Source organism: Leptonychotes weddellii, chromosome 10 (genome assembly GCF_054177405.1).
Source record: "Leptonychotes weddellii isolate Sample4059 chromosome 10, ASM5417740v2, whole genome shotgun sequence".
NCBI classification, from domain to species: domain Eukaryota; kingdom Metazoa; phylum Chordata; class Mammalia; order Carnivora; family Phocidae; genus Leptonychotes; species Leptonychotes weddellii.
Window position 1 is genome coordinate 116,122,268 of NC_138378.1, and position 22,742 is coordinate 116,145,009.

General features: G+C 55.2%; 1 protein-coding gene across 1 annotated transcript; it reads right to left on the reverse strand.

Moving 5' to 3' along the window:
* Positions 1-20,618: 20,618 nt before the first annotated feature.
* KCNF1 (potassium voltage-gated channel modifier subfamily F member 1) lies at positions 20,619-22,449 on the reverse strand. The gene has a single exon (XM_006739962.3). The coding sequence runs from the start codon at positions 22,414-22,416 to the stop codon at positions 20,932-20,934; it is 1,485 nt and encodes a 494-aa protein (XP_006740025.1). The 5' UTR covers positions 22,417-22,449; the 3' UTR covers positions 20,619-20,931.
* Between the last annotated feature and the right edge of the window lie 293 nt (positions 22,450-22,742).

The window sequence follows — 22,742 nt, forward strand, 5'->3', positions numbered from 1 at the left end:
GCTGTGAGCGAGGAGCTCTCTCGCTGGCTGCTTCCCCTCAGTGACACTTGGGACTCCAGAGACTCCAATCCCTGGATCTTAGGAAGCTGGCCCCTGCATCCTGGTCGGGACCGGGAGCCCCCAGTCCAGACCCCCGTGCCTCTTTGCTCTTTCTTGCCACTGGTACCTATTCTTGGACCCATGCAGCCCCCGCAACTTCCTGCCCCAGCGGGTTCCCCGTTCAGCTTCCGTCTCAGCCCCAGAGTCCCTGAGGCTGGTGCTGGTGACCCCAAAGAAAAGCCACTGTCCTGGCGGCCCATCTACATAGCACAACCTTTAGTTCCATCGGTGATCATCAGTCGGGTGGTGAGCAGGGTCCGTAGACGTCTCTGGAGGGCCTGTGGTGTAGTCCAGGATGCAGAGAGGTCAGGGAAGAGGCCAGAGGGAGGAGCAAAGTGGCCACCTCCTCTGGCTGAGACACTAGGCCCTGTTACCTCTAACTCACACCAGCCCCCGGGAGGGATGTTACTTCCAAGCTCAGAGAAACTCAACAATCTCTCCAATGTAAAGGAATCAATAAGTAAGAGTGTGAACCAAGGTCTGCTGACTCCAAAGGCTTGTTCTTTCCACCAGACCATGTTTTGTCCAATGGTCCAGAGATGGCTGGTTCCAAGGACCAAGTGCTCAGCCCCCCGCCTTTGTTCAGTCAGGAAACTTTGTGTGTACACAGACCAGAAGGCCAGCAATTTCTGGGACAGTCTTTATTTCAGATCATCTGCTGTGTTCACCTCAGAATCCATGGAGATGTCTTCGAAACCCCAGTCTGCACACTGAGATGTCTTCCAGATCTCTCCTGCACCCAGAAGTCACAGGGTTTATCAGGGCTCCGAGCTTCTGAGGATCTGGGGTCTTGTTCTCATCCTGACATCCTCCCTCGGAATGGAGCGACACCCTACACTTGTGATGTTTCTCTACCTCCTTTCTGAGGCCAGGGCTCATGCCTTATTCATCTCAAAACCCTAGGCCCAGGCAGCGTTCGGTTGGCTGTGCATGAATCCCGTGGATGACCACGATCCATAGGTGATCCCGTGGACAGTGGGTGATTAAGGCTGAAACCCAAAAAGAATTCCGCATGTGTGTCCAAGGGAGCTACAGAACCAAGAAATTCCACACTTCCATCCCACAAGAGAAAAAAGGGCTGAAGCTAGACTTCAAGCGTCTCTTCAAGCTGGGGTGTGGAAGAGGGGAACAGCACTGAGGAATCCCGCACCCCCTGACAGCTCACCTCCTTAAACCAGAGGTAAATTTCTAGAAGTCAGGTAGTATTGCCACCTGGTGGCCCCCACCATGTTCCATGTCACGTGTCAGGTAAGACGACTGATGAGGTTGGGGCCTCCCACCTGACTGGATTCTCAACCCAGGGATAACCCTAAATCTTCCAACCCCAAAGAGGCCTGGCAAGCAGGCCTGATGTAGGTTCTATAGAATGGCCCTTCTCATCCCTCAGCGCCAGTGTTTCCATCCTTTCCAATGACTACAGACCCCGACAGTCCAGGCCCGTCCCAATCTGAGCCCCAACTGCCAAATCTACCCCCTACAGACTTTGCTTTCCACCAACTGTCTATTCACAGCCTACGCTGGACTCCTTTCGGGGTCTCCAGAAGAAGCAATGGAAGTGCCTCAGGTTTATTCATTCAACAAACCCTTCCTGAGCTCTCCTGAGCTCCGAGCCCGGAGGCCCTGGGACTGGGGATGGAGCATCCGGGACACACAAAGTCCCACATGACAACATGGCGTGGTATATGCCCCTCACAGCACAGATCCAGCACCTTCTCCTCTGCGGAGACCTCCCTGGCCTGGCCGGCCCCCTCTAGCACCATCAGTCCCCCTCTGGGCCCTGCACCCTCTCCCAGAGGGGTCCGGGCTCCTCTGAGCTCATAATTCTCTGGAGGCCAGGGAAACAGAGCCTCATTCTTCTCAGCCACCATCACCCCATGAGCCAGTCATGGATGCTTTGTCAGAGCCTGCCGAATAGAAGAATAAACTGTGTCACCCTCCGCTGGGCCTTGGTCTCTCCATCTCTGAAAAGGGAAATATAGAACTTGGTGTCTCCAAAATCTTCCCAGCTGGAAAATTCCAACTCTCTGGTCTGGGGCCATAAAGTGGAGGCCCGCACGTATGAGAGTGTGTGTGTGCACGCGCGTGTGTGTGTGTGCGCGCGGGCATGCTGGCAAGGCTGGGAAAAACATTATTTCCATGTTAGAAACATCTCCACCCTCCTCCAGCATACAGGTACACCACCCTCCTGGCACTTCGATGTGTTCATCAACCCGGAAGCTCTCCCAACCCTGTAGTTTAGGGACTTTTATGGACCTGAGCCATCATTAACTCAATCTCCAGCCCCGTCTCATTCCTAGAAAATGGGGCTAAAAGTTCCAAGCTTCTAATCGTGGCTCGGCCTCTCTGGTGACCAGCCGTAAACTGCAGTTACCCAGGAGCCACCGAGCGTTGTCTCATTAGAACAAAAGATGCTCCCAATACCCGGGGAATTCCAAGGGATTTAGGAGCTCTGTGTAGACACTCCTATCACCCCTCTCACTCAAAAAATTATAGGGGTTTTAGGAGCACTATGTCAAGAACTGGGGACAGAGATCAAATATATATTTCTTAGGATGTCACAGTCACCATCCTCCTTGGAGTCACTGTCCTCTCGAGGCGCGGCGGGGGGGGGGGGAGGGGCGGGTCAGAAGGCTAAGCAGCTGCTCTTTAGTCTCTGAGCTCAGTTCTGTAAGTGAGTGTTTACCAAACGTCTAAGCTGCAGATCGATGGGTCCCAGGGCCAGGGTGGCTGGAACGGCTCCCTGACCCCGTCCAGGCTCCCACAACCCTACACCAGTGGTTCTCCAAGTGTGGTGCCCAATCAGCATCAGTATCACCTGGAAAGCTGTTCAAAATGCAAACTCTCAGCCCCACCAGCTCTGGTGACATGTGTTTTAACACACCCTGGGGGGAGCCCGGTACAGGCTCAAGTGTGAGAACACTGACCTAAGCTGCCTTTTAATGCAACTGACCAGAATGCTGTCTCCATTCCCAGAGAGGATGCTCATCCAGGCCGGATGCAGATGCTGTGGAGCGTATAAACCAGGGGACCAGGAGCCCAGAGGAACGGGACTGGATTTGAAGGTGGGATTTGGGCTGATTCCTGGAGGACATGAACGAGGAAGCCTGTAGATGGTGGGGAGGAAACGGTGGATGGAGGCAGGGGTCAGAGCACAACGGGCCTGGAGCGCCAGGAGGAGGTCTGGGCTTCTCCCTGTGGGAAACGGGATACGGGTGCTCCTCTGGGTCTGATGGTGCAGTTCAGCTCCTTCTGGGACAGGACTTGCCCAGGCGCTTAGTGCTGAGTGACTATTAGTTGTCTGTTTTCCTGGAGCCTTTGGAGGAAGAGCTTTGGTGTCCACGTGCAAGGGCACCTACCCTGAGGACTTGTCTCTGCTGGGCTCTAGTGTCTCAGTCTAAACCCAAACCCCCAGGCCCCGGAGCCGAGAGGGGCAGAGCCAAGCCCAAGGGGGCCACCAGGTCCAGGAAGTGATGGTTGGGGGGTGAGGGCTCCCCTGAGAGGGAAGGTGGGAGGGATGAGGGGAGAGGGTGAGGGGGTGAGGAGTGGAGTGGTGTGGAAGCTTCCATCAAGCCCCTCCCATCCCCACAGGATGCCCCATCCTTCAGCATCTGGGTCCCCATTTGTGGCTTTAAATATGAAGACATTTTGGCGTGTGGGACCCCATGCTCGCAAAAGCCCGCTGCCCCTGCAGTCATCAAGTAGATTCTCAATTCCTGATTCTGCCTCCTTCACAGCAGGGATCTGCACTCCAGCCTCCAATTGAGCTTCGTTCATTCTGCGGACATTGCTGAGCTCCCACGCCGGGTCCGAGCCCACAGAGCACGGAGGGTCCACGGCCATTCTGTCCTGCCCCGCAAGTGGGCAGACACCTGCAAGGGCTTTATTTTATGAGGCCCCGTCCTAGTGCTACCACGCCCATTCTGTAGAGGGGGCCATCCACCTCGGCAAACACACCTAGAAAGCTTGGTCAGCCAGGATGTGACCCCAGCACTTCCCGTACACTGAACCCCCTCCCAGACCAGGGTACCCCCGGAGGAGGTGGATGACTTGTCCCAACCCTCACACTGGGAAGAGGGGCAGGAAGCCTGGCCAGAAGCTGCTCCCTTTCCATCACGTGACCTACAGTGCTCCCTTCCCATGTACCCCGCCCGGGCAGCCACACGGCCTACGACATGAGATCTGAATCCAGGGGCTCTGTGGCAGGAGATGGCTCAGCCCAGCGCTTGGGGACATGCACGATCTCCCTGATAGTCTTCTCCACTGCGGGTTGTTTATGGAAAGGATGATGGAATCAATTTTTCTTTCGTTTAAAGAAAAACGAAAATCTGGGGGGATGTAAAGGGGTCTTCCAGCCCTGCCAATTAGTCTTTGTTAGGCCTGAGGGGGAAGTGTATCCGGTTTGTTGATCTTCCTTGGCCCAGACAGGTTTGTGGGGGCGTTGAGGAGGCTGGCAGAGAACCACAGCCTTCGGTGATCGTGGCTATATTAAGATCAATTACACGGTGCAACAAACATTTGAATCATTCTCAATCCTAACTGCTTGGATTTGAATATGCATGAGAAGCTGCCCAGAAATGACTAAAATACATACATACACATATATAGTCAAAAAGCCAGACAGGTCTGGGATGAAGACAAACAAAAGGCAATTTTCCACTCTGGTGAAAGGGTGTGGGAAGCGTGTAGGGCCTTGTGCTGGATTAATTGATGAAGACTCATTCACAGCCGATGTGCAAATCCGGGGGCCCACGGGGAGCTTTGCCCAAATCGGCCTTTCATCCAGGTAGGAAGTATTTTCCCATTTACAGACGAGGAAGCTGAGGCTGCAGAAGTTAAGATCATACTGCTGGTCCATGCCCAATGAGGAATTTGAGCTGCCATCTCTCTGCGCCCACAGCCCTGCCTTTTCCAGGCAGACACGGCTCAGACACTGAAAAGACCCCACTTCCACCCACCGTACTCCTCCAAGTTCAGGCTCCACAAAAATGATTTCAACTTCTACTTCCTGAACGTCTGCACATGAGAACAGTGTCAGACAAGACCACAGCCAATACTGAACAGGAGCAATCAGAAAAGAAAGAATTCCTGGAAATAAAGAGTCATAATTCTAAAAACTAGTCGGACAATTAGAAGAACAATAAAATGGGCTTAGCTGAGCACCAAATCAATAATATAGATGATAAAGCCAAGAAAATCTTCCAACATGGGGCAGAAAGGCAAAAGAGAACGGAGCTACCCATGCCAGACACACAAAAACAAAGTCACTATTAACACACGTGTAGAATTGGTCTTCACTTTTTTTCTGAATGTTTTGTTTATTTATCTGAGACAGAGAGATAGAGCAGGAGTGGAGGGGAGGAGCGGAGGGAGAAGGAGAAGCAGACTCCCCACTGAGCAGGGAGCCCAGCAAAGAGCTTAATCCCAGGGTCCTGGGGTCATGACCTGAGCCGAAGGCAGATGCTTAACTGACTGAGCCACCCAGGTGCCCCTGATCCTCACTTTCTAATATAAGTCTTTGAAGAAAAAAAAACCCAGCAGAAACGCAGGAGAAAACATAAAGCAATAATGGAAGTGAATTTCTCTGGGCTAAAGAACGTCTTGAGTTTCCAAACTACAAGTCTACCAAGCGTTGAACGGGAAAAGCTTAAAAAGATGCATACTTTCTAGGTGAAATTTCATGTCCTGAAAGAACTTCAGAATTCCAAAGATATAGAAAAATCCTAAAAGCCTCAACAGTGAAAAATGAAATGACCTGTAAAAGATGAAAAAAGCAGCTGTCTTCAGGCGAATCCGCCCTGCAAGTGTCGTCCAGCCCAACCGTCAATCTGTTGATTGAAATCCAAACAGACACGGACTAGAGAGTTTACCATCCATACGTCTACCCTGAAAGATACACCCAAGGATATGTCTCCAGCAAGACAAAAAAGGGACCCAAGAAAGAGGATGACATAGCAGGCAAGAAACTAACAATTATACTCCGCTCCCAGGGATGCAGCCTGAACAAAGATCACGGGACGATGACTGGGTCACAAACCTCAGAGAGCAGATGCACTAAGCCAGGCAGAAAACCGGAAGGCTCTGGAAAGAACGCCTCCAACAGGAAAAGCACATTCATCTTCAGCAAATACTGTGGCGAAGAACCGGACAATCCCAGTGATAACAAGAAGGCAAATCAAAACATGACATTTAAAAAAATTGTGCACTGCCCCCCTTCACCTGTTGACATCAGATCCCACCTTCCTGTCTACATCCGCGATGAAGATTTGTCACATAAGCATGATATTGAAAATGCTGGCTATCGGTTTAAATTTGTTTAGAATCAGTTGATGGTCAAAGCACAGAATTAATTACGCAGCACAGAGTACGTGGTTTAAAGCTTAGCAATGCACAAACGAGAAGCCTGGGGGCCCGGGGGGAGGCGGGGAAGGCGGAGGGAAACATGAGAACCTAATCTCACTTCTACATCAGGGGGAGTCAGGAGATACTGATGGATCTGCCGCGTTGAGGAGAAGTTTATTACATGAAGCACTAAAGGTAACTACAGAAGAAGTAAAAATTTTAAAATGTGACTGGCAGAGATTGGGGTTGCTGGGAAGCGTATTCACAGAAATAAGCTAACATGTCTCGTTTCCTTGTGAGGGATAAATTCTTTCATTCATTCACCACATATTTATTAAGCACTTATGATGTGCTTGGCCCTGTGCTGTGTTCTGGGAGTTTGGAGGTAAGCAAAACCCCAGTCCCTGTCCTCAAAGAGCTGGCAGTCTAGTGGGGAAGACAGATGTTAATTGTATAAATAAAAATCACACAAGTAAAGGTAAAATTGCAAATGTGCTGCGTGTACAAAGAGAGGCATGTGGTGCAGTAAGAGTATAGCTTGGAGGCATGTGATCCAGACATGGAAATCAAGGAAAGATCCTACAGTCGGGCAGCAATGAGAAACTAAGTAAGCAAGCAGAGGCGAGAAAGCAGAGGGAGCAAGCAGCATGTGCAAAGGCCCTGTGGCAGGAGGACGTGAAAGCCTGAAAGAAGACCAAGAGCCTAGAGGATACAGCAAAGAAAGAGCAGGCGGTGGGGGTGAGGCTGCAAGGTAGGGAGGGAGGGGATGCACAGCCCGGTGGGCCAGGGGAAGGGTTTGGGTCATTACTATGTTCTGTTCCAAATAATTGAATAAGGTAGGTATTCCAGCTTGCTCTATGAGGCCGATATAAGCCTGATACCAGCTTTTCCAGGGAAAAGGATGGCACAAAACCAGAAAACTGAAGGCCAGCCTCACTTGTCAATATGGAGCTAATAGTCTTAAATAAAATTAGCAAGTGAAATCTGGTCGTAAATTAAGAGAAAAATGCCTTATGACCATATAGGTTTTATTCCAAGAATGCCAGAGTGTGTAACCACTAGGAAATCATTTAATTATTACATCTCCACATTAATACATTAAAGAAATGTAAAATATACAAAAGCATCTCATTTCAGTAGATCTGAAGAGACATTCAATGAAATTTGTAAGTTTATTCCTAACTTTTAAACATTGTTTTAAAACCGAGGAGAAGAGTGAAACTTTCTTAACTGGATCGAGGACATCAAGCAGTCAGACAGCAAACATCACCAAGAGAAGAATGCTGGAACCCACCCCATGCCAAGATCAACCAAGACAAAATAGAGCTTAACTTTATGGAACTGCCCTTCTTTGCAGATAAACTAATTTTTAAGACTTATAAATAAAAAAAAAAAAAGCAAGTGAAAAATCCTCAGAACTAATCAGAGAGTTCGGACAAATGGTCTCCCAGCGTGGGCCCTGGACCAGCAGCATCGGCGGCTCTGGGAACTTGCTAGAAATGCAGATGCTCAGGCCGTTCTCCAGAACCTGCTGAGTCAGAACTCAGGCTGGAAAGGGGAGCAGTATGTCTTTTAACAAACCATCAAGGTGATTCCGATGGATGCTAGACGTTCAAGAACCATTGTTTTAAGGCCCTGGAGTACAAGAAAAGAATCCCATTTAAGAACCACATAAAAATCCATAGTTGAAAAAAAGAATCTCTTCACAACACAGCAGATATCATGATACGTCCCTGCATTCTCCAGGTTAGGGGCGTGTGTGTGTGTTTGAACAGCTTTATTGGGATATAATTCACATACCATATATTCACCCACTTGAAGTATACAATTCAATGGTTTTTAGTACGTTCACAGCTATCTCCAACTAACGCCACAGTCGATTTTAGAACATTTTAATCCCCCGCAAATAAACACTTAGCCTCAGCGGTCACTCCCTCTGCTCTCATCTGCCCTCCAGCTCAGCCCTGGACGACCATTAGTCTACTTTCTGACTCTACAGACTCGCTTCTCCCAGAATCTTCGTGTAAATGGACTCACACACTCCGTGGCCTTGTGTGCCCTGCTTCTCTCACGTCACGTCATGTTTTCGAGGTTCTTGCATGCTGTATCATGTGTTAGCACTTCGTTCCTTTGGATGGCCAGACAATACTCCGCTGCATGGAGAGCCCATGTTTTGTTTATCAGTCGAGGATCGTTTTCCTCCAGTGGAAGAAGGAGCTGAACCTGGGAGCCGTGCCTGGGGGTTGAGTTTGAGTCCAGGCTCCGAATTATCCTGGACAAGTCTCTCGCCCCTTTGAAGGTCAGTTTTCCCATCGTCAAAGGGGGTGACTGCCCTGCCCGGGGACCTAGCCTGCTTTGCAGGCCCTCCAGGGAGCCTTGAGTCAGAGTGCCTGGGGTGACTGTGGGCTGAGAGGCGTATCCGGATTTAGAAGAAGTGGAACCACATCCAGGGGCATCTGATGGAGAAGCCAGAGGCAGCTACTCAGAACCCGTAGGGGGATGGCACCCCAAATCTGGAGCAGGAGGGACTCCCCTATCTGGTCTCCTCAGAGTCTGAGGGAGAACAAACAAAAACACTTGATCCCTCAGGCCTGTCCAAGCCTGGGATGACAGGAAGACAGATCCTAAAACGGAAGCCCTAGGTCCTGCTGGCCCCGTTCCAGCGCCAGGCGCCTGCCCTCCGGGAGTCCCCATCTGGCAGGCAGACACGGGACAGGCCACTGGGGAGGGTGAAGGCGCCGTGGATGTGCGAGAGCAGGAGGACAGCATGGAGGGCAGCCAGGGGAGCAGGGATTGGCTAGGAAGCTGTCCTAAGGAAGGGGACGTCCAAGCCAATGGTGGGGGGGGCATCTAACTGGAGATGAGCTGGCAAGTAGGGGGCAAGCCCTCCAAGCCAGGCCCCTGGAGTTAAGAGAACAGAGGGAAAGAGCCCAGGACATTTACAGCAGTGGTTCTCAGCCTGGGTGACTGTGCCCCCAGGGGACATTTGACAATGTCTGGAGACATGTTTTGGTTGTCACAATTAGGGGGGTGGGAATTGGGGGGAGCAGGGGTAGAGGTTAGAGTTGCTGTTAAACATTCTACAATGCACAGGACAGCTCCCCACAATTGAGAATCATCTGGTCCAAGGTGTGGCAAGTGCTGTGCTTGAGAAAGCCTGAGCTCAAGCTTCCGATGGTTGTGACCATGCGAAGGTCAGGACAGGAGGTGCAGATGACGGAGGCTGGGAGCTGCCCTGAAGAGCCTGGATTTTCTCCCAGACTAATGGGGAGCCATAGAAGGTGTTAGGCAGAGGGGTGATACCTCTGCTCTGTGTTCAGATGCATCTTTTGGGCCCTGGAATGGAGAATGGACAAAGGGTCCTCTGATGATACCAAACCAGCAAGAAATCAGACCTCCTTTGTTAAAGACAGGACCTGGGATACCAGAGACCTGCTGATCAGAATGGGTGAGTGTTCTCCCCGACAGATTCCCGTCAGGCAGTGTGTGCATTACCGTCAGACCAGGTGCCCACAGGGCAGAGGCAGGGCCTGGAACGACAGATGGAGGCTTCCCAAATCCGTCTTGGCTCTGGTCACATGGGGACAAGCGCAGCCCCCTGGCCAGGGCTGCACAGGCCCCATCAGTGCTCTGCTGTTGACAAAACCCGTTTTTCTTTGCCATCGGCCTCCCAGGGCTGTTGGGCTCAGCTGAGTGCCTCAGGGACCCCCTCTGAGGGGAACTAGCTCCCATCCTTCCCTGCTCCAAACTGGCCAGGTCCCCCCACAAAGCCTCTGCTCACCCACCTGCTCACTACCTTACTCACTCCACAGACACTTGCGTCCTGGGCAGGGCTGCTCTGGGCTTAGGGTTTGTCAGAACCCCATCTCCCTTAAATGCTTGGTAGGCTTCCTGTCAATTCCGTGATATAGGGAGGTAAGACACAACTCCTGTTCTGGAGGAGCTCACAGCCAGGAGGGGAGGCGTGGCAGCCGTGACAAGATGAGGCCGGTGTTCCGAGGAAGGGAGGCCAAGGAACTCAGAAGTGAACAGCACACCTAGACTGTATTATCAGGGAGGGCTGCTAGGAGGAGGTGACCAGAGGATGTGCCTCATAGGCCATGCAGGAGGTAATCAGGCAGAGATGGGGCAGTTGTCTTGTGTTCCCGCAGAAGGGGAGGGAGAATTAGAGACTGCCCAGACTGCATGGAGGGCAGCCAGGGGAGAAGGGGAAGGGAAAGGTGGGGGTGGGGCTGGCCAGTGGCCATTAGTCCAGGGAAGTGGGCGCTGTAGCCACCTCTGCTCGGCACCCTCCCCTCCTTCTTGCTGCAGCCCTCCTGTACCAGGGATTGTTTCAGGAACCCAGGCCTATGCCAGCCAGGGCATGGCCATCCCCTAACCACAGGGATGACCCAGTTCTAGCCAGCGAGAAGCAACAGGGGTGTTTGTTAGGGACAAATTCATGACTGAGATTCATACTAGCAGAGAAGAGCTGAGAGTTGCTAAAAGAAATCAGAAGGGGCATGCCACTAGCTTGACACCCCCACAGTGAGAGTCCCCCAACCATGTCCTAGGAAGCCAGGGGCCAATGACCAAGCAGCCCGGGGGCTGGGAAGAGCTGGTGCTTTGCCACATCGTGTAATTGGTTAGTGGCCCACATAATGGGCCAGTGGGAATGGGGCGGCCGTGAGGCCAAGTTTCGGGGTGGTAAGCAGAGACAGAGCCTGTAGCCAGGAGAGAGGGGTTTCCCCCGGAACAGGCTCAGCAAGATCTTTGTATCTGACCGTGGACCACAGAATGGACTGGCAGCCCACGAGGCAGGGAAGAGGGAGGATGTCCAGGAGGACCTAAGCCTGGCTGACGGCAGCCTGGTCCCCTCGGCACGGGAAACAGAGGCCGGGCCCCACCTCGGTACCTGCTGCAGGAGGGACCCCCACAACCACGTTGGAGGACCACAGTCACGGGAGAGTCTCCCAAGAGCAGACTAGGGACAGTGGACTGAGGATACTTCCCCAAGTGCAAAGCTCAGAACCTGGCTGGCTCCGAGTAGCGCTGCTGGATCAGCAGCTATGAAGAGCCCTACAGGCCTGTGACAGCTCAGCTGACCACCTCGCAAACGAGAGCTTCTTACTGTCGTTTTCCTGCTCTCTCTCCAGTACTGTGGACTTCGGGTGTGTGGGCAACAGATGACTTACCTCTGGCCACAGGTCACCAAACTACGAGGTTCCATGTCCAGACCTGCGGGGCGTGGAGGCATTTCATAAAGGCCTGCTGGGCCCGGGCTGGACACGGTGGCGAGTTGTGCCTTTGGGTGTCTGGCTCTAAGAGGGAGCTATCTGAATGTCATGTATATGGCCTGGAACACTCCAGCCCGATCACAGTAGCCCCCACCTGTGTCAGTGAGGGCTGCAGTAACCCAGGCCTCAGCAAATGACCTTCCCCTGGCCACAAGAATGGATCCAACAATGGGCATAGGACCCAATTTAGGCCACTGAAAAGAGGATAAGGGGATATCTGCTGGGAGCTTCTGGGAAAGTTTTCTTTATTCTGTCAGCCTCTTCTCCTAGAGGTGAGCATATAGCTGTTGCAACCATCCTGGTATCGGAGGATAGGGCCCACACTTGGAGGAGGCGGAGCTGGGACAACTGCAGGGAAAGGAAGCCAGGCCCCTGGGTCAAGCCAAGCCTGAAGCCCACTTGCCCTTAGCCTAAAGCACAATCCTATTGTTTAAGTCGGCGTGGTTCAGGTTTCCTGGTCACTTGTAGCCCAGAGCATACCACTGGATGGCCTGTGTGAGAGTGGAACAGAGAGGGAATGGAGAGGAGCAAGACATACTGCTCATCCTAGAGGCCTCAAAGGGACAACAAAGAATTTGGACCTCACCTCATGGGAGGAGGGGAGAAGGAGGAAGTTAAGCAAGGTGACAACTTATTGAATCAGCAGTTTTGGCAAATGACTTTGTTGCACCGAAAATGGATTTCAGGGCCAAGACTGGGAGCAGAGGACAAGTGAGTGGTCTTTTATAGTAAACAGGCCATGGTGGATGCAGCCGGGGCCCGCTGGCTGCCCCTCTCCTCGGTTCACCAGACCCCCGAGGTGCCGTTTTCTTCAAGGGTTGCTGGCTTTGGGCAGTGAGGGCAGCAGGGGGCTCAACTTGTATTCTGAGTATTGCTTCAGAACATTCTCTGGGAGGAATATGGCTTCCCAGCCAGACCCGAAGCTCCAGACCACTGGAAGCAGGGAGGGGACGAGGGTCTAGGGTGTCACCTGCCCATCTCCCACATGTGATCCCACCTCCCACAGGCTCCCTGCACCGAGCCAATGTCCCCATTTTGAAGTGAGGCTGCCCCTAGGAGAGGCAGAAACAGCATGGCCTGTGGGCTGGGCCGTGGCACCCACTTCACCCACCAGGCCCTGAGCTGGGCTCTGTTCTGGGAAACTCTGCTATAAATCTCTCACTGTTTACAGTAGAGCTCGGAGGGTGCTGGTTTTCCTCTCCGAAAAGCCGTGAGTGTGGGAGCAAGCAAAGCCTCGGGGATCACCCGGGACGCCCGGTGAACACAGCCCTGTGGACTCGGCCCCGTGTGTGTGTGGCAGGCTGAGGGCCCCTCCGTCCCTGGGCTGGGCAGGGGGCCAAGCACAAGAATGGCCTCGGCAGAGTCGTCCCCGCTGGGCCGACGCTCACGGTGACTCCCACGTTAGGGCTTTCTGACCAAAACACCTTCCAGCTTCCTCAGCGAGGATTCAATTAAGTGCTTGCTCGTTCGGTGTAAACACTTAGCACTCTGTGCGGGGCAGGCATGATGCGGGCCACAGCCAGAGAGGTAAGACGCTGTGATATTGTGATTTATTATAAGAAATATATATATTTGGTCTTCGTCCCCATTTCTGGCAGAGCTCCTAAAACCCTTGGAGTTTCCTAAGCCATGAGAGCAGCAGAGGTTCTTTTGTTATGGTATGGAGGGGACTTCTGGAACTCACTAAGGACAGGGTGGGTTGCTAGTGGAGCAAGCAAGAGGTTGGAACATTCAGTCCCACCCCGGGGAGAGGAGAGGGGCTCCAAGTTGAGTTCAAGCACCAATGGCCAGTGAGTTAATCAATCATGCCTATCTAATAAAGCCTCCATCTAAACCCCCAAAGACAGGGTTTTGAGAGCTTTCGGGTTGGTGAACACGTGGAGATTTGGGGCAGGCTCAGAGAGGGCCTAGGAGCTCGGCACCTTACCCTGACCCCGCCCTAAGCATCTCTTCCACCTGCCTGTTCCTGAATTCTGTCCTTTTGAAATAAACCTGTAATCTAATAAGGAAAGTGTTTCTCTGAGTTCTGTGAACCTCTTTAGCAAATGAATCCAACCCAAGGACGGGGTGGGGGGAACCTCTGATTTATAGCCAGCGGGTCAGAGGCCGGTGACAACCTGGACGTGTGACTGGCATCCTGAGTTCACAGAGGCTGCTGGAACCTCCCGTCGACCAACCGCTGGTACAGACAGTCTTGTAGGACCGAGCCCTAACCTGTGGAATCTGATGCTGTCTCCGGGCAGATAGTGCGGGAAGTGTGTTAAAGTGTAGACACCCAGCTGGTGCCCCAGAGAATTGTCAAGTTGGGGAGCCCCCCTCCCCTACACTGGAAACTGATGATCTGTCCCCACCGCCAAGAGACAAGACAAGCCCCTGTAGAATCTAAGGAAGAGAAGGTCAGGGCGCCTGGTGGCTCAGCCGGTTAAGCGTCTGCCTTCAGCTCAGGTCATGATCCCGGGGTCCTGGGATCGAGCCCCGCATCGGGCTCCCTGCTCAGCGGGAAGCCTGCTTCTCCCTCTCCCTCTGCTGCTCCCCCTGCTTGTGCTCTTTCTCTCTCTCTCTCTCTGTCAAATAAATAGATAAAATCTTAAAAGAAAAAAAAAGAGAAGGTCTGGGTCTGGCCAGGAGTCTGGCCACCCACGGCACCGTGCTGCGCACAGAGCAGGTGACAGTAAGTTTATCCTCTATTTTATTATGCACCCACTGTGTGCTGGGCACTGCTCTAGGTGCCAGGAGAGAGACAAACCTGCCCCCGGGGGCTCACAGCACAGGTCACTCACTGTCCCACAGGCAACAGTGCGAGACGCAGACAGCGGGGGCCTCCATCCCCAGGGAGGGGCTTCGGTCCTGGCCCGGCCACCCTGCCACCTTTAGTGGGAAATTGGACAAGGGGCTTAAGCTTTCCCAGCTTCAGTTTTCTGGAAAATGTGCCACATGCTGGGCACAGAGTGGGTTATCCGGAGAGACTTGTCCCTGCCGGCCCACCCCTGCCTGTGCTCTGGGCAGCAGCTGAGGCGGGTATTTGGGGTCCCCTGTCAGCCACGTTCCCTGCCTGTCTGATCCAGGAGCAGGACGTGGTTGGTGCTCCTCAGGATGGACAGCCATTGTTGGCTGGGAACCAGGTCTCGGGAAGGCAGGGAGCTGGAGTGGGAAGGAGGGGCTTCGGGGCGAACCAGGACTCCTAGGGTCTTCCTTTCATTTAGAAGGCAGGAGCGGATGTATTTTTGCACGCGAACACATCCACACATGCAGACACACGGACACACGGACACACACACACTGTCCGGCACTTCCATCATGTGCTCCCAGGTCTGTGAGAAGTAGAAGCAGGTAGAGCCCTCATTCTGGCTATGAACTTTAAAAGGTGACGATGTGGGGTGCCTGGGTGGCTCAGTCAGTTAAGCGTCTGCCTTCCGCTCAGGTCATGATCTCACGGTTGTGGCATCGAGCCCCGCATCGGGCTCTGTGCTCCGTGCGGAGTCTGCTTCAGATTCTCTCTACTTCTCCTCTCACTTGCTCTCTCTCTCTCGAATAAATAAATAAAATCTTTATAAATAAATAAATAAAACCTCAGTTTTGACGCTTGGCCCAAACCCGTGGCCAGGAGTGGATGGGGAGCGGACAGAGAGGGAGGTGCGCATGGAGACAGGATCAGGGGGTCTGGCTCTGGCGACGGTCTATTTTGCCCGGTTTGGAGTGAGGTGGTTGACTCGGGAGTCTCTCCAGCACGGTTGCTGCCCCTCTCTGGGCCACGTAGGAGGCAGCGTTAGCTGGGAGCAGGGAAGAGGGCCTTTCATCCTGGTCTGGAAGCAGGGGTAGTGGAAAGCTGCAAGGGCCGTAGGGACAACAGGAGTCCCCTGCTCAGAGGAGGGAGTACAGAGGCACCAGCGTTTGGGATCCGGGTCTGGTGCAGTGGAGGGGGGTGGGGGTGGGGGCAGTGGGAGATGAAGCTGCAGAGAGACTTTGGAGCCTGCCCTGAAGGGCCTCGAGTGCCATGCTACTAGTCTGGGGCAGGGGAGGCACCGCCAGGAGGGAGAGGGAGGGCTCTGCTCCCACCTCCCATACCCACTCAGGTGCAAGAGGCAGACCCGTGGTCCTGGAGGCTCCAGTCCACCTGTGAGCTGGCTGGGCCTCCCCTGAGGCCTCCACTCTAAGGCCAGGTCAGCCCCACCCCTCCAGATCCAGCGAGGAGCCAGACTATACGGCAGGGACAAGGCGCCTGGCTTCAAAGCCCGGGTCCCGACCGCTTCGCCAGCACGTGCGCCAGCAGACACTGGCCCGTGTGTTCACACCTGCACCTCCTCCCCGAGCTGGGCTGCCACCGCAGCAAGCCCGGGTCCCGTGTGCCCAGCCAAGCCTTGTCAAGAGGCATCGCGCTGTGTTTGGGGAGAAGCCACGTGCCCACTGGTAGGTGGTCGCCGGCAGGCGCCCACGGAGGGCGGCTCTCTCCCTCCCAGCGAGCCTGACGGAAGGACGGCAGTGGTGGGGAGAGATGCCGCTCTGCAGGCCGGTGGGCACCCCGCCTGAGCTGGACTCCCCCGCGGACCTCCCTTCAGCTGCGTGACCACACGCGTGTCATCCGCCACAGAACCAGCCACACCTTCCTGGCCGGTTGTCCAGAGAGGGAAATAAGGTCACACTGACGGCCGCCCTGGCTCCCGGTCCGGCTGGCTGACCGTGGCAGTAAAACGACGGAGCGCAGTCCCCTAATCTTTGCTTCTGTTTCTTTCCTTTTTGGAAACCCAGAGCATCCCTGTAGCTGCGTCTCGGGCTGCTACGAGGGGAGAAAAGCCTTTCAGGGGGGCTTCCACCTCAGATTAGGGGTACAGCTGAAATCCGCTTACAAATCTGCTGCTACATACGTCCCTGCGAGCGCGGTGCACAGAGCCTGCTTGTCTCCGGCTGGAAGGTGGGAGGCCTTTTTGGAAACACCTGCCCCATGTTTCCCAGGAGATGTTAAGAGGCATCTGCGGGGCAGCGGAGAGGACTGGGCCTGGCTGGGACTTAGGAGGAGCAGGCAGCCCCTTCCCTGCCTGGGCCAGGGGCAGGCAAGGGCCCCCCTGCCTCCCAAGCATCCTCCGCCCTGGCCCATCATCCGCCGGAACTCCCCCGTTAGCAGGACCCCCTTTAAATCCGGCAATGTGCACCCATTCCTGAAACCCCGGGCAATTGCTAGAGTCTTACCTGCCTGTCAGGGTTTCTCAGGAAGTGTGTGTGAAAGAATTTCAGGTCTTGCCATTTTCACAGATTTTTCCCCCCATTTTCTGGGTATTTTGTTTCATTGTTTTCGGCGGTACCTCCAGACCCCAGATGGCAGGTTTTATGCTCCAGACACCTCCTACCATTGCCAACATGGATCTTGAACGGTGCATGGCCCAAGCATCTGGTCCAAAGCTGCTTGCTCAAGGAAATGTGTTTTCCTTCTCAATCTTTCCTTAAAAAAACACCACCGCCAGAACCAGTCCATCTGGAATGTGGCTTTCTAAGAGATCAGATGACAGCATCTTGCACCATTAGGAAGCTCGGGGGCAAACACTAGGTGGGAGTCTCTGGGGCCCTGAGCTCTGATGGAGACTGCGAGAGCACCCTGGCCTGGCTGTGGGTAAGGGTAGGCTGCAGGCCGTGGGCGCAGCTCCTACGTCGGCCACCAAGGAGTGGCACACGGCCACCAGCCTGTTGCCTCTGCTCTCTGGGCCTCAGTTCCCTTATCTGTAAAACTGAGGATAATTAATTCACTGCATGATTTGTTTTTACACACACACACACACACACAGACTTGCACTCCCAATTCTGTTTTCCAAATGGCACAATGCTCTCAACGTTGTGAGAACAAAGGGGCCCCTCAATCTGGCTGTGAGCTGCAGGCCTTTAATGAAATCCCCCTCACTCGACTGCACAGGATTTGGTACCACATTTCCCCATCAGTTCATTGGAGGAGAGCCGGACTAGACGATGCCTACTTTCCTTTTAACTTGGATATTCTGCGATTCCATGAAACATATTTTTCTTTCTTTCTCTCTCAGAAACTAACGAGGCCCAAGAAGTTTGTCAGAATCACCCAAGTCAGAGAAAAGGATGTTTAGGCTCTGGTCCCAGGCGAGGGGAGATTTGGTGACACCATGGACGAGAGGTCAGGAAGGGAGGGGGAGACTGGCTGGCAAAGCAGGAGCCGGGGTTTGCAGAGAACCCGGTGTAGGAAGCCAGGACTTGGGGATCCTCAGAAGGAAAGAAAGGAAGGCCGCTCTGACCCCCGGGGACACCGAGAGGGACCCAAGTCCCGCCCCCTCGGAAGAGGGCCCCCTGCTCCTGGGTCTTTGCTCATGATGTTCCTGGGTTTTGCACAGCTCCCTCTGCTTCTGGGAGAACTCCTACTCATTCTTCAAGGCCCAAGAGATCTCATTTCCCACACCCAGGGCTGGGGCGCTGTCGCTGTACAGGGCCAGATAAGAGATAGTTTGGGCTCTGAGGGCCAGCTGATCTCCTTCACAACTACTCACCTCCGCCCTTGAGCCAGAGACAATCTGAGAAATGGGCTTGGCTCTGTCCCACTAAGACTTTATTTGAATTGCAGATACTTTTCATGTGTCACAAAACGTTATTCTTTCTCCAATTATTTTTTTTAACCACTTAAAAGTGTAAAAGGCCTTCTTAGCTCATGGGCTGTACAGATGGCAGGCTACATTTGGGGCCCAGGCCATAGCTTGCCTGCTCCTGTTCTGGCCTCAGGACCAGCCCCGGGGCTCCTGGAAGGTAGCGGCTGTACCTGGGGGTTTGTTGGAAATGCAGGATTTCAGGGGCCCGGGCAGATCTACCGATTCTGCATTTTAGCAAGAGCTCCAGATGACTCGTGTGCACTTGAAAGTTTTTAAAAAATTCTCATGCCTGGGTGTCACCCTAGGATTCTCATGTGACGGTTGTGGGTGCCGGCTGCCCACCAGGATTTTGTAGAGCTCCCAGGCAGTTCTAATGTACCCTGGAAAGATTCCCCAGGGAGAGAAGGCTGCCCCTCCGCTTTGGCTCCCACAGCCGCCTGGCCACTCCTCCACAACCAGCCTGTCCCCCTCTGAGCTCCTCTGACACCGGGACACCATCTAATCCTAATTCATGAAGGTTCTCAGACAAATCCTCATCCTCTCCTCCTTCCAGTAGATGAGCTGGACTCTGAGATGCTTTTCTAGCTATAAAGACACTCTCCCCTTGCCCCCAGGTGAACCAAAGAGAAGGTGCCTCCTGATCCGGGGTCCCCCTGGCCTCTCCCCAACCAGGAACTTTTCCCCCACTTAGGCTCCAGAGCCCCCATTGAGCCAAGGCCCACACAGACCAAGCAACAACCCCCTCCTCCCCACCCTTCCACCTCCACTGAGTCCCACAGTCCCAGCCCCACCTCCTTCCTCTACCTCCCTTGGTCCCCTGACCCAATATTTCCCTGGCAAAACTTGAGCGGAGGGGCCCACAATATTGGCTCAGGGCCTTGCTCCCCACAGGGATGGCCCTGACTCTCTCGAGGCCTCCCTTCCAAGTCCCCTTACCACAGGGCAGCCTCCCACCCCCTGGAGTCCTCAACACTACACGCCCTAGGCTTTGAAATCCTGGAAGGAGCCCAGAGAAACCATCCCTCTGCATGCCTGTAGGTAAACCAGGGCTCAGAGAAGAGGAGAGACTGGGGGGATCACCGACCCTACTCCCCGACCACGGCTCATCAGCTGCCTCAGCCGGGGAAGGAAGAACAGAGCTCTGGGGCTCCTGGAAGATAGACAGCCAGGGAGAAGGGCCTGCCAAGACCAAGTCTGTCCAAGGGGACTGCCTCTGACTACGAACAGCGTGGCAGAGCCCTGTCCCCTCCCCTTGCTGCTGCGCAAACCCAGCCCCGACCTTGGAGGCCAGAGTAGACAGCTATGGGACTTGCCTCCCTCTCAGCACACGGTCATAGGGATGGCTGTCATTTACTGAGCAGCTACTATGTGCCAGGCACTGTGTTAAGCACCATGGGTCTCTGAGATCATTTTAATAGCCCCCCTTAATGAATGATCACAATGAGGATCAGAGAGGTTGATCAACAGGCCTGAGACCACACAGCTAAAGGAGTGGTGGGGGAGAGAAAAGTGCTAAAGAAAAATGCGAGAAAAGTATTTGAGCTGGAGGACATCTCAGAGATATCTTCCTCATTCCCTGGGCTGCAAACCCAAGTCTGTCTGTCTCTGTTCCTCTGGGATTCATAGGCCAGGCTGGAAGTGGACCACCCGGGCACACTCAGGTTTGCCCATTCAGCTGATACGGCAGAGGTCCTGGTTCTAGAAGGAAGGATGGGCTGGAGGACAGGCACACCCACCCTGAGGAAGCTCAGCTCTTCTCCTGATCTACAGACCTTCCCTCCCTTGTGGGCCCAAGCGCACGCCTCTGTCCCAAGGCCACCTCAAAGCAAAGAGAATGCATGGGCTTTGGGATCTTTACACCTGGGACTGAATCCCTGCTCTGTGTGGTCCCGGGCCTCAGTTTCTTCATCTGTCAAATGGGGATACCTATCTAGCAGGGTTGCTGGAAGGAATGGAAAGAAGTTGTGAAAAGGGCCTCCCACAGGTGATAAGTAAGTGGTAACCACGCCACTCGGTGTTTCTAGCTCGGTGAACTCTTCCCCTCCTGGGAGCAAGCTTTTCCTCAGAAGGAAACAGAAGGAAGGAGTCGCCGGCACAGAGCCTCCTGGAATGTGGCAAGGCTCCTTGGCGCGGAACCCTGTGTATGAACCCTTCTTTAATTAGCTCTCAACTAAAAATAGCCGCCCCCCCCCCCCGGGGGCTGCACACCTACTTCCCGGCCTGGCACTGTGAGCACCCGAGCCATGTCTGAGGGGTGGGGTATCGGGGGCCAAGCCAGCCCGGGACAGAACCTACAACACAGGTGGGTGCACAGAGCAGGAGGCTTTATTGAAGGAGATACAGAACCGGGCAAGGGCTCCTGCCATCAGCCAGACCATGGCCTCCGTCACCCCACGCTGCCCGCGACTCCTGGACACCCCTCTCTCCCCACGGGCTCCTGACTGCCGGCAACATAGAGGGGTCTTACCCAGCCTCACCAGAGGTGCCCAAGGGGGCCTTCAGAGTTCTGTTCAGGAGACGGTTGAGGGGACAAAGGACAGCCCCTCCCAGGAAGTCACGGACAGGCCCATCACACCTGTCCATCCGTCCGCTGGCCGAGTCCATCTGTGCCCGGAAGACCCTCGTCACTTGCAGCTCTGGAGCCGGGTCCTGTGGTGCTTCTCCTCGGTCAGGAGAGGGATGAAGGTGTCGCTGTGGGAGATCTTCAGCCGGCTGCTCCAGCTCGGCCCCTCCTCCCCGACGGGCTCTGGCGGGAGGCTGTCCAGGTCACTGCGGGAGCACCCCACTTTGCCCTCGGCCGCACTGCTCGAGTTGAGCTCCATCAGCTCCAGCTCGTGCTTGGCGGCTGTCTCCAGGACCCGCTGTTTATTGTAGTACCTGACGAAGTTGTTGATAATAGGGTGGATGGGCAGCGCGATGGCAATGACCCCGCACAAGAAGCTGATGGCCGCGTTGAGCTTGCCCAGAGTGGTCTTGGGGTAGATGTCACCGTAGCCAACGGTCGTCATGGTGATGATGGCCCACCAGAAGGACTGGGGGATGCTCTTGAACAGGGTCTCGGGGTGGCTCTGCTCCATGGTGTAGCCCAGGGCCGAGAAGACAAAGATGCCCACGGCCAGATACATGAGCAGCAGCCCCAGTTCCTTGAAGCTGCGCTTGAGGGCGTAGGTGAGGGTCTGCAGGCCCGACGAGTGGCGGGCCAGCTTGAAGATGCGGGCGATGCGCATGATCCGCAGGGCCTGCACGGCCTGCTGCACGTTGGTCAGCTCCATCATGCGGGCGCCCAGGTGCGTGAGCGTGAGGCTCACGTAGAAGGGGAGGATGGCCAGCACGTCCACGATGTTCATGAAGGACAGGGCGAAGTGCAGCTTGTTGGGCGAGGAGAGGAGGCGCAGCAGGTACTCCAGCGTGAACCAGCCGATGCACGCCGTCTCCACGTTCTCCAGCGTCGGGTGCTCCACGCGGTTGCCGTCGGCGTCCAGCACCTGCAGCTCGGGGATGGTGCCCATGCACATGACCACCGACGAGATGAGGATGAGCAGGAAGGACAGCACGGCCACCACCCGCGCCGGGCACGACGACTCGGGCTTCTCCAGGAACTTCCAGACGCACTTCTGGCAGCGTCCCCAGCGACCCTCGGCCGAGTCCACGCCCAGGTCGTCCAGGATGAGCTGCACGCGGCGCGCGATCTCCTCCAGCTCCTCGCGCTTCTCGCTCAGGTGGCTCTTGCAGCAGTCGTCCAGGAACTTGAGGTCCACCTTCCAGAAGTCCATCTCGTTCTTGAAGCAGATGGGGCAGATGCCCTTCTTCATGTGGACCTCCCCGAAATAGTACACCTCGATGACACACTTGAAGGCGTCCGGGTCCCTGTCGAAGTAGAATTCGCGCTTCCCGGGGTCATAGTCGTCGCACAGGGAGAAGATGGTGTCGTAGCCCCCCGCCAAGCAGCCCATGAGCTCGGCCAGCCGGGTCTCCGGGTACTGGCTGAGGAGGTCCCCGTACAGCACCTGCCGCACGCCCCCCACGTTGACGACGATCTCGATGTCGTCGCCGGCCCGGGAGTCCTGGCTGCCCGGCTCCGGGAGGCTGCGCTCCCCGGCCGCGTCCATGCTCCCGGCGAGCGCCCGCTCGGCCTCGGCTCCGCGCCCCGCCGCCGCCGCCGCCGCCACCAGCCGCCGCCAGCCGCCGCGGGTCCGGGGGGTCCCAGCCGCGCGCCGCCCTCGGGGAAGCCCGCCGGCGCCCGCCTGCCTGGAGGGGCGCTCACAGCCGGCGGCAGGCGGCAGGGGCGCGCCGCGGGGGAGCCATGCACCCGGCGGCGGGGCTCCGGCCGGGCAGGCGGGCGCCGGGGCGCGCCGGCGGGGCGGGCGGTGGGGGGCTCTCGCGGGCGCCGGCCTCGCCCTGGGCACTCACCCCCGCTCCCGGGCGGCGCCACCCG